General features: G+C 36.8%; 1 protein-coding gene across 1 annotated transcript; it reads left to right on the top strand.

Annotated features, from left to right (window-relative positions):
* The first annotated feature begins 3217 nt into the window (after positions 1-3217).
* On the top strand, positions 3218-4285 carry LOC137639879 (uncharacterized). Its single transcript, XM_068372145.1, has one exon. The coding sequence runs from the start codon at positions 3218-3220 to the stop codon at positions 4283-4285; it is 1068 nt and encodes a 355-aa protein (XP_068228246.1).
* Positions 4286-14989: the final 10704 nt, after the last annotated feature.

Genomic DNA, 14989 nt, shown 5'->3' with positions numbered 1-14989 from the left:
CCTTTGCCTACATATACACCGAATAGTCTGGCCTATCCTTCGAAGATTCTCCTCTGTCCTCATACACCTGACAACACTGAGATTACCGAACTATTCTTCTTCACGCAAGGGGTTAACTACTGCACTGTAATGGCTAAGTAGCTACTTTCCTCTTGGGTAGAAGACTCTTTAGCTATGATAATCAGCTCTTCTAGGAGAAGGACATTCCAAAATCAAACCACTGTTCTCTATTCTTGGGTAGTGCCATAGCCTCTGTACCATGACCTTTCACTGTCTTGGATTAGAGTTCTTTTGCTTGAGAGTACACTCGGGCACACTATACTATCTAATTTTTCTTCCTCTTGTTTTGTTAAATTATTTACAGTTTATAAAGGAATTATTTTAATGTTGTTACTGTCCTTAAAATATTTTATTTTTCCTTGTTTCCTTTCCTCACTGGGTTATTTTCCCTCTTGGGGCCCCTGTGGTTATAGCATTCTGCTTTTCGAATTAGGGTTGTAGCTTAGCAGCAATAATAATAATAATAATAATAATAATAATAATAATAATAATAGGAAGATCATTCCAGGAAATAGACCGGTTTCTAAGGATAGGATATATTTCTTTGAGAACATTCTTAGTTTGACTTTGAAACGTTGAAAAGTTGTGGTGGCCTGTTGGTAAAGTTCTTACCTGGTGATTGCCAGACTGGAGTTTTGAGTCCCTCTTAAACTCGTTAGTTCCTTTGGTCGCTGCAACCTCACCATCCTTGTGAGGTAAGGATGCAGGGTTTGGGGGAGCCAAGAGGTCTACTTGCTGAGCCAGCAGCAGCCATTGCCTGGCCCTCCTTGATCCTAGCTATATGGTCAGTCTCTAGGGAAACGGCACTGTCCTTTGCCTCTGCCATTCATGAGTGGCCTTTAAAACAATCCCATGTTTTTTAATTTATGTAATTTTGTCAAGTTTTCAAGATTTAAGTGTTATTAATCGAACATAATTTGATATGACAATTGTATGAAGAACGAATAACCTTATAGTCAATTTCTTTTAGCGATGCATTTTTGCACCGACTCGCAGCGGTGCCCTTTTAGCTCGGAAAAGTTCCCTGATCGCTGATTGGTTGGACGAGATAATTCTAACCAACCAGCGATCAGGAAACTTTTCCGAGCTAAAAGGGCACCGCTGCGAGTCGGTGCAAATCTGCCTCGATAAAAGAAATGGACTATAGTTGGTGCATCAGGGTTAATGGTTAAAGGTGTCTGGTTTCATCAGATTAGATACTCACCAGAACGTAAGTCCGGCAACCCAACTCCCAACTGTGGTGCCCTACTACAGCAGTGATCCCGGGTAGGGATCGAACTGCCGCAAGGCGAATACTAGGCGAACACATCACCACTGTACTAGCCAGGAGGACATTCAAGTGACCGAACGGTGGTGTTATTATTACTAATATTATTATTATGATTATTATTATTATTAATTGCTAAGCTACAACCCTAGTTGGAAAAGCAAAATGCTACAAGCCAAATGGTTGATAACGAAGGAATCACTGGCATGTTGAGAGGGTGGAGATGAAAGATTAGAAGTTTGATTAGAAAATTAAAGTAACGGTCAAAATAACTGTTTTAACTGCTAGTTAACTGCTAATCTCAAATCTCGAAGGAATACTGTGTTTAATGAAGTTAATCATAAAGTTATTTGCATTAATTAAATGATTAAGAGGGTATCCGTTTAGAGTAAATTATGATCTCTCTCTCTCTCTCTCTCTCTCTCTCTCTCTCTCTCTCTCTCTCTCTCTCTCTCTCTCTCTCTCTCTACGCCAGGCTAAGAAAGGAAAATAGGATTACAGACGGCCTAACGAACTCTATATATATATATATATATATATATATATATATATATATATATATATATATATATATATATATATATATATATTCAAATAAGCAATATATATTTTTGATACATTAATGTCTGGATTCTCTTAACGACCTCGGAATCAGAGCCCCAGGCGAAATCACACAAAGACAAGAAATTTATCATATATATATATATATATATATATATATATATATATATATATATATATATATATATATATATATATATATATATATATACCGTATATACATATATAACTATAAGTATACATATACATATATAGATAAATATACATATTTATACATATATATACGCATATATATATATAGATAAATATACATATTTATACATATATATACGCATATATATATATATATATATATATATATATATATATATATATATATTTACATAAATATATATACACATATATATAGATATAAACCTATATACATATATATAAATATATGCCTATAACATATATATATATATATATATATATATATATATATATATATATATATATATATATATATATATATATAAACATATATAAACATATATATATACATATATATATATATATATATATATATATATATATATATATATACATATATAAACACACATATATATATACATACATATATACACATACACCCATAATGTAATTGGGTATGTACCAGTAAGTGTGTGTAATATTGAAGGCGATATGAAAAATGTTATCATTCGTTTCAGAATAATATAACTAATGTAAAATTCAAGCAAATATATATTTTTTGTAAAGTAATTATTACATTTTACCTTTTTCCCCTCTTTATTATTATTCATTATCTCCAAACAATCTCCATCATCTTTTCCTCTTGTATGATTTCGCTTTTTGCCAAATCTATAGTCTTCATTAATTACGTTGTTTTGGGCGATGCGTAATATTCTAATAACGGCAATTACGTTTTTGCTTCCAATCCACTGAATTATTCTGAGGTAAATACCAGCGCTGCACGATGCGGTGGCTGGAGAAACGTCAAACTTTATTTACAGAGGCGTTTAGATGAAAACCAGGGGAAGGAGGCTCACGCCCACCCTAATATGGGTGATATTCTGAAACGTCATTTGGAGAAGAACATTTTAGGCAGGGCTGGGGAAAGAAAACACCCCAGTTCTGTGGTCCAGTTTGACAAGCGACAATTAAACAGCATTAGAAAAATAAACATCTTAAGACAGGAGGCAAATCTTGAAGGGGCATTTTTGAAACGTAATAGAAACGCGAAGGTAAAAAAAACAGCATCCAGAAACGAGGGAAAAAATAATCTATTGGGAGAGTATTAACATCACTTCGAAAAACTCCCCAGAAAAAATGACAGTAGGACAGTCAGTCAACGGAGGACAGGCTTTTTACTTGCTAAGTGAGGGACACGAATGCTTTAAACCATTAAATATACCAAGGAGATATGAACAAATTAGGGTGCCAAATAAAACATATATTACGCCCTTCATCGAAGTCTTTCGTCTAAGGTTCGATTGTGCCAAGTGTTTTGTGGCTTACGTCCTCAACCAAGTCGATAGATTTTGGAAGTTTATCCATGTCAGGCCCATCCCAATTTTGTGTGTAGGTGGGATTGTTTATGTGCCTTTTGAGGATATACTGGATGAGGAAGAAGAGGAGGAGAATAAAAAAACGAAGAGTATAAAAAAGGAGGAGAGGGAGAATGGAAAGGAGGAGAATAGAAAAACAAAGAGAATAAATAAGAGGGAGGAGAGGGGGAATGAAAAGGAGAATAAAAAAACGAAGAGAATAAATAAGAAGGAAGGCAGGGAGAATGAAAAAGAGAAGAATAAAAAAACGAAGAGAATAAATAAGAAGGAAGAGAGGGAGAATGAAAAGGAGGAGAATAAAAAAACGAAGAGAATAAATAAGAGGGAGGAGAGGGAGAATGAAAAGGAGGAGAATAAAAAAACGAAGAGAATAAAAAAGGAGGAGAATAAAAAAACGAAGATAATAAATAAGAGGGAGGAGGGGGATGAAAAAACGAAAAGAATAAATAAGAAGGAAGAGAGGGAGAATGAAAAGGAGAATAAAAAAACGAAGAGAATAAATAAGAGTGAGGAGAGGGAGAATAAAAAGCAGGAGAATAAAAAAACGAAGAGAATAAAAAAGGAGGAGAATAAAAAAACGAAGAGAATAAATAAGAGGGAGGATGAAAAAACGAAAAGAATAAATAAGAGGGAGGAGAGGGAAAATGAAAAGGAGCAGAATAAAAAAACGAAGAGAATAAATAAGAGAGAGAATGAAGAGGAGAATAAAAAAACGAAGAGAATAAAAAAGGAGGAGAATAAAAAAACGAAGAGAATAAATAAGAGGGAGGAGAGGGAGAATGAAAAGGAGGAGAAAAAAAATGAAGAGAATAGAAAAGGAGGAGAGTAAAATAACGATGAAAATAAATAAGAGGGAGGAGAAGGAGAATAAAAAAACGAAAAGAATAAATAAGAGGGAGGAGAAGGAGAGTAAAAAAAAAGAAGAGAATAAATAAGAGGAAGGAGAGGGAAAATGAAAAGGAGCAGAATAAAAAAACGAAAAGAATAGATAAGAGGGAGGCGAGGGAGAATAAAAAAGATCAGATTCACATAAAAGAGAATAACAAAAATCCGAAAGAAAAAACTGCTATCATTCGTGAAGATGAACTAGAAAGGGAAATAGCAAAATTGAGAAGAGAAAACGAAAAACTGCGAGATGATAATACTCATTTAGAGAATTGTCTCGGGAGACATGAACGGTACCTGAAAATTACAATAAGGAAAAATAATAAGGAAATCGAAAGACTTGAAAATGAGCTTCCAGCAATAAAGAGAATAAATGATCGTTTGATAGGACTGTGTTCGCAGAAGGAGGAAAGGGAGATTGGAAAGGACCAGATTCAGAAGAAAAAGAATAACAAGAATCAGAAGGATATGGTGAATGGAAAGGAGTTGATTCACAAAAAAGAGAATAACAAAAATAAGGAAAAAAACTGCCATCATTCGTGAAGAGGAACTAGAAAGGGAAATAGCAGAATTGAGAAGAGAAAATGAAAAACTGAGGGCTGAAAATACATATTTAAAGATTTGTCTCAAAAGATTTGACAGACACATGGAGAAAATAATATGGAAAAAGAAGAAGGAAATTAAAACACTTGAATATGGGATTTCAAGAGAACAGGAGATAAAAAATCTTTTGATGAGACTGTATTCGCAGGAGAAAGAGAGAGAGAGAGAAGGGAGAAGACCGATTCAGAAAAGGACAAGATTAAGAAGACCAGAATAACAAGAATCAGAAAGAATATAGGGACATTATGGATCAAGAGCCATAGAGAGATATATGGTCAATATACAGTGTATTCCAGGCTTCCAGATCAGAGGGAATAATGTACAAGATGGACTCAACCGAATGAAAAACTTCCACTTGTTCCAGTATGCAGTGTTCCTTGATAAAGATTTACCTGTACTGTTTCTTTATCATGCGGACGAATGCAGAAGAAATAAGTGTGACGTCTTTTAGTACGCCGTCTCCCTTGAATAATCTTCCATTGTACTGGAGTAATGTAAGAAAGGTTTGTGGTCTTCTTTATGGTAGCTATGGACCTTCTGGATCAAACGCAACTAACAAACAAACTTAAAGAAAAGTGTATTCCAGCCTTACATGTCAAAGGGAATAATCTACAAGATGGACAGAGCAGAGTGAAGAAGTCTCACTTGTTCCAGTATGCAGTGTTCCTTGATAAAGATTCACTTGTACTATTTCTTTATCATGTGGACGAATGCAGAAGAAATAAGTGTGACGTCTTTTAGTACGCCGTCTCCCTTGAATAATCTTCCATTGTACTGGAGTAATGTAAGAAAGGTTTGTGGTCTTCTTTATGGTAGCTATGGACCTTCTGGATCAAACGCAACTAACAAACAAACTTAAAGAAAAGTGTATTCCAGCCTTACATGTCAAAGGGAATAATCTACAAGATGGACAGAGCAGAGTGAAGAAGTCTCACTTGTTCCAGTAAGCAGTGTTCCTTGATAAAGATTCACTTGTACTATTTCTTTATCATGTGGACGAATGCAGAAGAAATAAGTGTGACGTCTTTTAGTACGCCGTCTCCCTTGAATAATCTTCCATTGTACTGGAGTAATGTAAGAAAGGTTTGTGGTCTTCTTTATGGTAGCTATGGACCTTCTGGATCAAACGCAACTAACAAACAAACTTAAAGAAAAGTGTATTCCAGCCTTACATGTCAAAGGGAATAATCTACAAGATGGACAGAGCAGAGTGAAGAAGTCTCACTTGTTCCAGTATGCAGTGTTCCTTGATAAAGATTCACTTGTACTATTTCTTTATCATGTGGACGAATGCAGAAGAAATAAGTGTGACGTCTTTTAGTACGCCGTCTCCCTTGAATAATCTTCCATTGTACTGGAGTAATGTAAGAAAGGTTTGTGGTCTTCTTTATGGTAGCTATGGACCTTCTGGATCAAACGCAACTAACAAACAAACTTAAAGAAAAGTGTATTCCAGCCTTACATGTCAAAGGGAATAATCTACAAGATGGGACAGAGCAGAGTGAAGAAGTCTCACTTGTTCCAGGATGCAGTGTTCCTTGATAAAGATTCACATGTACTATTTCTTTATCATGTGGACGAATGCAGAAGAAATAAGTGTGACGTCTTTTAGTACGCCGTCTCCCTTGAATAATCTTCCATTGTACTGGAGTAATGTAAGAAAGGTTTGTGGTCTTCTTTATGTAGCTATGACCTTCTGGATCAAACGCAACTAACAAACAAACTTAAAGAAAAGTGTATTCAGCCTTACATGTCAAAGGGAATAATCTACAAGATGGACAGAGCAGAGTGAAGAAGTCTCACTTGTTCCAGTATGCAGTGTTCCTTGATAAAGATTCACTTGTACTATTTCTTTATCATGTGGACGAATGCAGAAGAAATAAGTGTGACGTCTTTTAGTACGCCGTCTCCCTGAATAATCTTCCAATTGTACTGGAGTAATGTAAGAAAGGTTTGTGGTCTTCTTTATGGTAGCTATGGACCTTCTGGATCAAACGCAACTAACAAACAAACTTAAAGAAAAGTGTATTCCAGCCTTCCATGTCAAAGGGAATAATCTACAAGATGGACAGAGCAGAGTGAGAAGTCTCACTTGTTCCAGTATGCAGTGTTCCTTGATAAAGATTCACTTGTACTATTTCTTTATCATGGTGGACGAATGCAGAAGAAATAAGGTGACGTCTTTTAGTACGCCGTCTCCCTTGAATAATCTTCCATTGTACTGGAGTAATGTAAGAAAGGTTTGTGGTCTTCTTTATGGTAGCTATGGACCTTCTGGATCAAACGCAACTAACAAACAAACTTAAAGAAAAGTGTATTCCAGCCTTACATGTCAAAGGGAATAATCTACAAGATGGACAGAGCAGAGTGAAGAAGTCTCACTTGTTCCAGTATGCAGTGTTCCTTGATAAAGATTCACCTGTACTGTTTCTTTATCATGTGGGCAATGCAGAAGAAATAAGTGTGACGTCTTCTAGTACGCCGTTTCCCTTGAAGGAGATTCCATTGTACTGGGAGTAGTGTAAGAAAAGTTTATAGTCTTCTTATGGTAGCTATGGACCTTCTGGATCAAGAGCAAACGGACAAACAAACTTAAAGCAAAGTGAATTCCAGCCTTCCATGTCAAAGGAAATATCTAATAGATGGACATAGCAAAGGGAAGAATCTCCACCCTCTACAATCTCCCTCATTTACCCTTCACACCTCCGGGTCCTCAGGAGAGTCATTATTTCGTCAGGCAATTCCGTTATGATGTGCCATACCAGACGAGCCATTCTTGTCAATTCCTAACTGTGGTCAGAGAGAGAGAGAGAGAGAGAGAGAGAGAGAGAGAGAGAGAGAGAGTGAGAGAGAGAGAGAGAGAGAGAGAGAGATAATTTTATTCTAGAAGGTATTATGATTTCCTCATCGAGGTATATAGAGAATGTTAATTCCATGTTCAGGAGGGACGATGATTACCTCGTCGAGGTACTGTGAGAGAGAGAGAGAGAGAGAGAGAGAGAGAGAGAGAGAGAGAGAGAGAGAGAGAGAGAGAGAGAGAGAGAATCTTAATTTTATTCAGAAGAGGTTATGATACCTCATCGAGGTGTAGTTAGAGAATATTAATTTAATTTCAGAAGGGAAGAGTTAATATGAGAGAGAGAGAAGAGAGAGAGAGAGAGAGAGAGAGAGAGAGAGAGAGAGAGAGAGATAATTTAATTCTAGAAGGTATTATGATTTCCTCATCGAGGTATATAGAGAATGTTAATTCATTTCAGGAGGGACGATGATTACCTCGTCGAGGTACTGAGAGAGAGAGAGAGAGAGAGAGAGAGAGAGAGAGGAGAGAGAGAGAGAGAGAGAGAGAGAGAGAGAGAGAGAGAATCTTAATTTTATTCCAGAAGAGGTTATGATACCTCATCGAGGTGTAGTTAGAGAATATTAATTTAATTTCAGAAGGGAAGAGTAATATGAGAGAGAGAGAGAGAGAGAGAGAGAGAGAGAGTGAGAGAGAGAGAGGAGAGAGAGGAGAGAGAGAGAATCTTAATTTCATTCCAAAAAGAGGTAATGATACCTCATCGAGGTGTACTTAGAGAATATTAATTTAATCTCAGATGGGACGAGGTAATGTGTGAGAGAGAGAGAGAGAGAGAGAGAGAGAGAGAGAGAGAGAGATGAGAGAGAGAGAGAGAGAGAGAGAGAGTCCTAATTTATTCCAGAAGGGGTTATGATACCTCATCGAGGTGTACTTAGAGAATATTAATTTAATCTCAGAAGGGACGAGTTAATATGAGAGAGAGAGAGAGAGAGAGAGAGAGGAGAGAGAGAGAGAGAGAGAGAGAGAGAGAGAGAATCTTAATTTTATTCCAAAAGAGGTAATGATACCTCATCGAGGTGTACTTAGAGAATATTAATTTAATCTCAGAAGGGACGAGTTAATATGAGAGAGAGAGAGAGAGAGATGAGAGAGAGAGAGAGAGAGAGAGAGAGAGAGAGAGAGAGAGAGAGAGAATCTTAATTTATTCCAAAAGAGGTTATGATACCTCATCGAGGTGTACTTAGAGAATATTAATTTATTTCAGAAGGGACGAGTTAATATGTATGAGAGAGAGAGAGAGAGAGAGAGAGAGAGAGAGAGAGAGAGAGAGAGATAATCTTAATTCATTCCAAAGAGGTTATGATACCTCATCGAGGTGTACTTAGAGAATATTATTTAATTCAGAAGGGACGAGGTAATATGAGAGAGAGAGAGAGAGAGAGAGAGAGAGAGAGAGAGAGAGAGAGAGAGAGAGAGAGAGAATCTTAATTCATTCCAAAAGAGGTTATGATACCTCATCGAGGTGTACTTAGAGATATTAATTTAATTTCAGAAGGGACGAGTTAATATGAGAGAGAGAGAGAGAGAGAGAGAGAGAGAGAGAGAGAGAGAGAGAGAGAGAGAGAGAAGAGAGAATTTTATTCTAGAAGGTATTGTGATTTCCTCATCGAGATATATAGAGAATGTTAATTTCATTTCATAAGGGACGATGATTACCTCCTCGAGGTACTGAGAGAGAGAGAGAGAGAGAGAGAGAGAGAGAGAGAGAGAGAGAGAGAGAGAGAGAGAGAGTCCTAATTTATTCCAGAAGGGTTATGATACCTCATCGAAGGTGTACTTAGAGAATATTAATTTAATTTCAGAAGGGACGAGTAATATGAGAGAGAGAGAGAGAGAGAGAGAGAGAGAGAGAGAGAGAGAGAGAGAGAGAGAGAGAGGAGAGAGAGAGAGAGAGAATTTTATTCTAGAAGGTATTGTGATTTCCTCATCGAGATATATAGAGAATGTTAATTTCATTTCAGAAGGATGATGATTACCCTCCTCGAGGTAAGAGAGAGAGAGAGAGAGAGAGAGAGAGAGAGAGAGAGAGAGAGAGTCCTAATTTTATTCCAGTAGGGGTTATGATACCTCATCGAGGTGTACTTAGAATATTAATTTAATTTCAGAAGGGACGAGTGTTGATATTAGAGAGAGAGAGAGAGGAGAGAGAGAGAGAGAAGAGAGAGAGAGAGAGAGAGAGTCCTAATTTTATTCCAGAAGTGGATATGATACCTCTCGAGGTGTACTTAGAGAATATTAATTTAATTTCAGAAGGGACGAGTTAATATGAGAGAGAGAGAGAGAGAGAGAGCGAGAGAGAGAGAGAGAGAGAGAGAGAGAGAGAGTCCTAATTTTATTCCAGAAGGGGTTATGATACCCTCATCGAGGGTGTACTTAGAGAATTAATTTAATTTCAGAAGGGACGAGTTAATTGAGAGAGAGAGAGAGAGAGAGAGAGAGAGAGAGAGAGAGAGAGAGAGAGAGTCTTAATTATATTCCAGAAGGGTTAATGATGAAATTCAATTTATGATATATAAAAATTCGACAGACAAGAGTTTGCAGTGATGTTCGAGCGTGTGAACGGGGTATTCGGTTGTCGAGCACGTTCGTCGAACAGTTCGAAGAAAGACAGATCAAGCATGATTTTTGTGGGCGGGGCTTCATTGTCCACAAACCTTATGCATTTGTGGCTGACTCCACCTTCGAACCGTTTGAAAAGGAGGTTCGACAACCCGGTTTGTCGAACAGTTTCGACCGCGTAAACCCCACTTTAGATTACTAAAGTGGAAGTTAGTCTTTGCTCTGTAGATTAGAAATACTCTTCAATCGGGAATTACTTGAACGCAGGCAGATAGATAGATAGATAGATAGGTAGGTAGGTAGATCTTTATTGACCACAAATTCTACATAAAAAAATTACAATAAAAATAATTACATGTTAACATAAATAAATTATATATTTAAGGATATTTACGTTATTTTGCACTCAATGTAGTCCATAAAATTACAAGATTTATAATAGTTCCATAAACATTAAATATATTTCCTAGAAATCCCTTTTAACAAATTAATGTTGATTGCAATACTTGAAATGTTACGTGGTACATTAACATGAATCTATCCTACATATCGGTACCACGTCAGGAGCTGTAGAAATGTATGAGAGAAAAGGGAGTCCCTGAGAAATACGTAATAATCAACCAAGATATGTATGAGAGGGCACAAGCAAATGTTAAGAGCAGTATAGGCCTAACAGAAAGTTTCTCAGTAAATGTGGGGACTACATGAGGGGTCTGCATTGAGCCCTTACATATTTGATCTGTTCATGGATGTAGTAACACAAGGTATTAGAGATCAGTCTCCGTGGTGTATGCTTTTTGCTGATGATGTTATACTGTGTAGCACTAGCGAGAAGTAGTAGAAGAGAAACTGGAGGAGTAGAGAAGAAAAATGGAAAATAGAGGATTGGAGATCAGCAGCAAAAAGACAGAGCATTTGAGATTGAAAAATGGGGAAGTTAGTTTACAAAGAGAGAGACTGAAAAGAGTTGAATATTTCAAGTATTTAGGATCAACAGTTACAGAGGATGGTGATCTGGGGGCAGAAATAAACCACAGAATACAAGCAGGATGGAAGAATTGGAAAAATATGCGTGGAGTACTATACGACAGGAAAATAGGGGTTAAGTTGAAAGGTAAAGTACACAGGACAGTTGTGAGACCGGCAATGATGTATGGAGCGGAGACGTGGGCAATAAAGAAGACAGAAGAGAAGAAGATGGATGTGGCAGAGATGAGAATGTTGAGATGGATATGTGGGGTGACAAGAAGAGATAAGATACGGAATGATGTAATTAGGGGTACCACAGGAGTTAGAAAACTATCAGATAAGATCCAAGAAAGTAGACTGAGGTGGTATGGTCATGTCATATGAAGAGATGAACAGTATACAGGGGAGGAGGGTGATAGAAATAGAGGTACAGGGAACGAGAAGGAGAGGGAGATCAAAGCGAAGGTAGATGGACTGTATCAAGGATGACCTTCGATCAAAGGGATTAACCGGTGATGAAGTGTGGGACAAAGGTAGATGGAGAAAGCTGGTCAGAAACATCGACCCCAAATAAAAGTGGGAAAAGATGCGGACAAAGAAGAAGAAGAAGACACCCCTATAGTAGCTATCATGGCTACTTAGCTAACTGTCCTCTTTCTTCTTTCATCCATCTTTCCTATCAGCTAAAAAAATCTTAGATATCATTTAATCCTGGGTTAGATATTATTTATTTGTATTTATTTTACTGTAAGATTATGGTAAAATGATAGATTTGTGAAGCCAATGGAAGTAAAAGAGATTATATATATATATATATATATATATTTATATATATATATATATATATATATATATATATATGATTATATATATTTATATATAATTATAAATATAATATATATACATATATATATACATATTTATATTTATATATATATTTATATATGTGTGTGTGTGTGTGTATATATGTGAATATTTATTATGTATATATATATATATATATATATATATATATATATATATATATTATTTATATATATATATATATATATATATATATACATTATGTATATATATACTGTATATATATATATATATATATATATATATATATATATATATATATATATATATATATATATATATATATATATATATTCTTCTTTGTCTACAACTTTTTCCACTTCTATGTGGGGTCCATGTTTCTGGTCAGCTTTCTCCATCTACCTCTGTCCCACACCTCATCACCGGTTAATCCCTTTAATCGAAGGTCATCCTTGATACAGTCCACCCACCTTCGCTTTGGTCTCCCTCTCCTCGTTCCCTGTACCTCCATTTCCATTACTCTCCTCCCAGTATACTGTTCATCTCTTCTCAAGACATGACCATACCATCTAAGTCTACTTTCTTGCATCTTATCTGATAGTTTTCTAAATCCTGTGGTTCCCCTAATTACCTCATTCCGTATCTTATCTCTTCTTGTCACCCCACACATCCATCTCAACATCCTCATCTCTGCCACATCCATCTTCTTCCCTTCTGTCTTCTTTATTGCCCACGTCTCCGCTCCATACATCATTGCCGGTCTCACAACTGTCCTGTGTACTTTACCTTTCAACTTACCCCTTATTCTCCTGTTGCATAGTTCTCCGCGCACCTTCTTCCAATTCTTCCATTCTGCTTGTATTCTGTGGTCTATTTCTGCCCCCAGATCACCATCCTCTGCAACTGTTGATCCTAAATACTTGAAATATTCAACTCTTTTCAGTCTCTCTCTTTGTAAACTAACTTCCCCAATCTCGCCATTTTTCAACCTCAAATACTCTGTCCTTTTCCTGCTGATCTTCAATCCCCTATTTTCCATTTCTCTTCTCCACTCCTCCAGTTTCTCTTCTACTACCATTGGCCTAGTGTTACACAGTATAACATCATCAGCTAAAAGCATACACCAAGGAGACTGATCTCTAATACCTTGTGTTACTACATCCATGACCAGATCAAATAGGTAAGGGCTCAATGCAGACCCCTGATGTAGTCCCACATTTACTGGGAAACTTTCTGTTGGGCGCTGCTACACTCTCCCCATTTATCACCTTGCAATTTCTAACTTCCTTCAGATGGTCTCTCTTACACAGCAGCAAATCTATCTGGCTCTCCTTGCCACCACTACTGTAAGTAATCAGTCTGTTAATCTTCTTCTCAAAGAAGGTGTTGATCATTGCTAGGTCAAAAGCCAATGCAAAATCAATCACTCTTTCTCCCCCAATCATTTCTCTCACCCACACTCCAACCTCCATGCACTCTCTCTATCCCTTCCCTACTAATTCCCAAGTGGCCGTTCAGATCTCCTCCTATAATTACCCTTTCCCTTGCAAGAATCATTCCAAGCTCCTTATCCATCTCCTCCCATAATGTATCCTTCTCCTCCTCTGTATATCCAGTTTGCGGGGCATAGGCACACACCACATAGTCATAGACTATTGTTACTCCCAGTCCTAACTTTAAACTCATAATTCTGTCTTTTTTCCTATTCACCCCAATCAAATTGTCCTTCGATTCTTTCGATAATATTATTCCTACTCCATTTCTTCCTTCCATATTTGTTCCACTGTAATATAACTTACAACCTTCGCCTAGTTCTCTTGCGTTATTTCCCTTCCACCTGGTCTCCTGCACACACAGCACTCCAATCTTCTTTCTCTCCATGAGGTCAACCAGCTCTCGCCCTTTTCCAGTCATTGTCCCCACATTCAGAGTTGCTTCTCTCATCCTCACCTCAGATAATTTCCTCTGAGCTTGCCTCTTTAACCCAGGCAGCCCATGACTGGGTAGCCCTTGCCAATTTTTCGGAGGGATAGGCGAGGTCCCAACGCGTAGCTTAAGGGGAACACCCTAGCATTAATTTCATTCTTATACTCACTGACCATAGTTGTTTTGGCTAGTTTTTCATGGCCGGATGCCTTTCCTACCGCCAACCCTCCCCATTTATTCCTTAATTCTTATCCTCTGTGGAAAGTGTTGGCTTGAAGGGAAGCGTGTGCTAGTCTCATTAAAATAGTGTAGAGGCGGGAATAACAAAAAATACTATGCTTAATTTCATTTGATATAATGTGAGCTACTGAACAGGTTTACAGAATAGGCTATACTTGCTACACAGCATAAAATTTATGTTGTTATTATTATTTACATACTTACTGACGTAAGATACAAAACATAAGAAATCGTTGTGCGGATATCCCATATATGAAAGAAGGGATATCGGGAAAAATAGATAGATATTAGGTGAGGAACAGGAATGTGGGAAAATACTAAGCAAAATATTACGAAGAGAGACAATGCAAAACTATTTAAACTGAAAGGAATAGGGCAAACTATGTTACGAAAAAAAAACTGCGTCTATGACAGTCAGAAGGGATTGTTTTCCTGCCAGGCCACTGCAGACTGTTCTTTTACCTCCCCATAAGTTTTAACAAATATCGGGTTTTATTAATTCCATGTTTTTGGTAAATTCTGGTATTCAAAGAAAGTTTATAATAACATGTTTAACTTATGCTGAGTGTAATTGATCCCAATTTGTGTTAAAATATGTGAAAAATTACAAAATTACAAATCGTGCATCCGAAAATAAGCTGCTGTCGTTGACTTCGGTGGATTGTGTTA

The sequence above is a fragment of the Palaemon carinicauda genome, chromosome 1, assembly GCF_036898095.1.
Source record: "Palaemon carinicauda isolate YSFRI2023 chromosome 1, ASM3689809v2, whole genome shotgun sequence".
In the NCBI taxonomy this organism is placed as follows: Eukaryota; Metazoa; Arthropoda; class Malacostraca; order Decapoda; family Palaemonidae; genus Palaemon; species Palaemon carinicauda.
This window is presented reverse-complemented; position numbering and strand designations above follow the sequence as displayed.

Excerpts from the sequence above, each read along its gene's own strand:
- LOC137639879 (XM_068372145.1), top strand. The coding sequence starts at position 3,218 with ATGACAGTAGGACAGTCAGTCAACGGAGGACAGGCTTTTTACTTGCTA.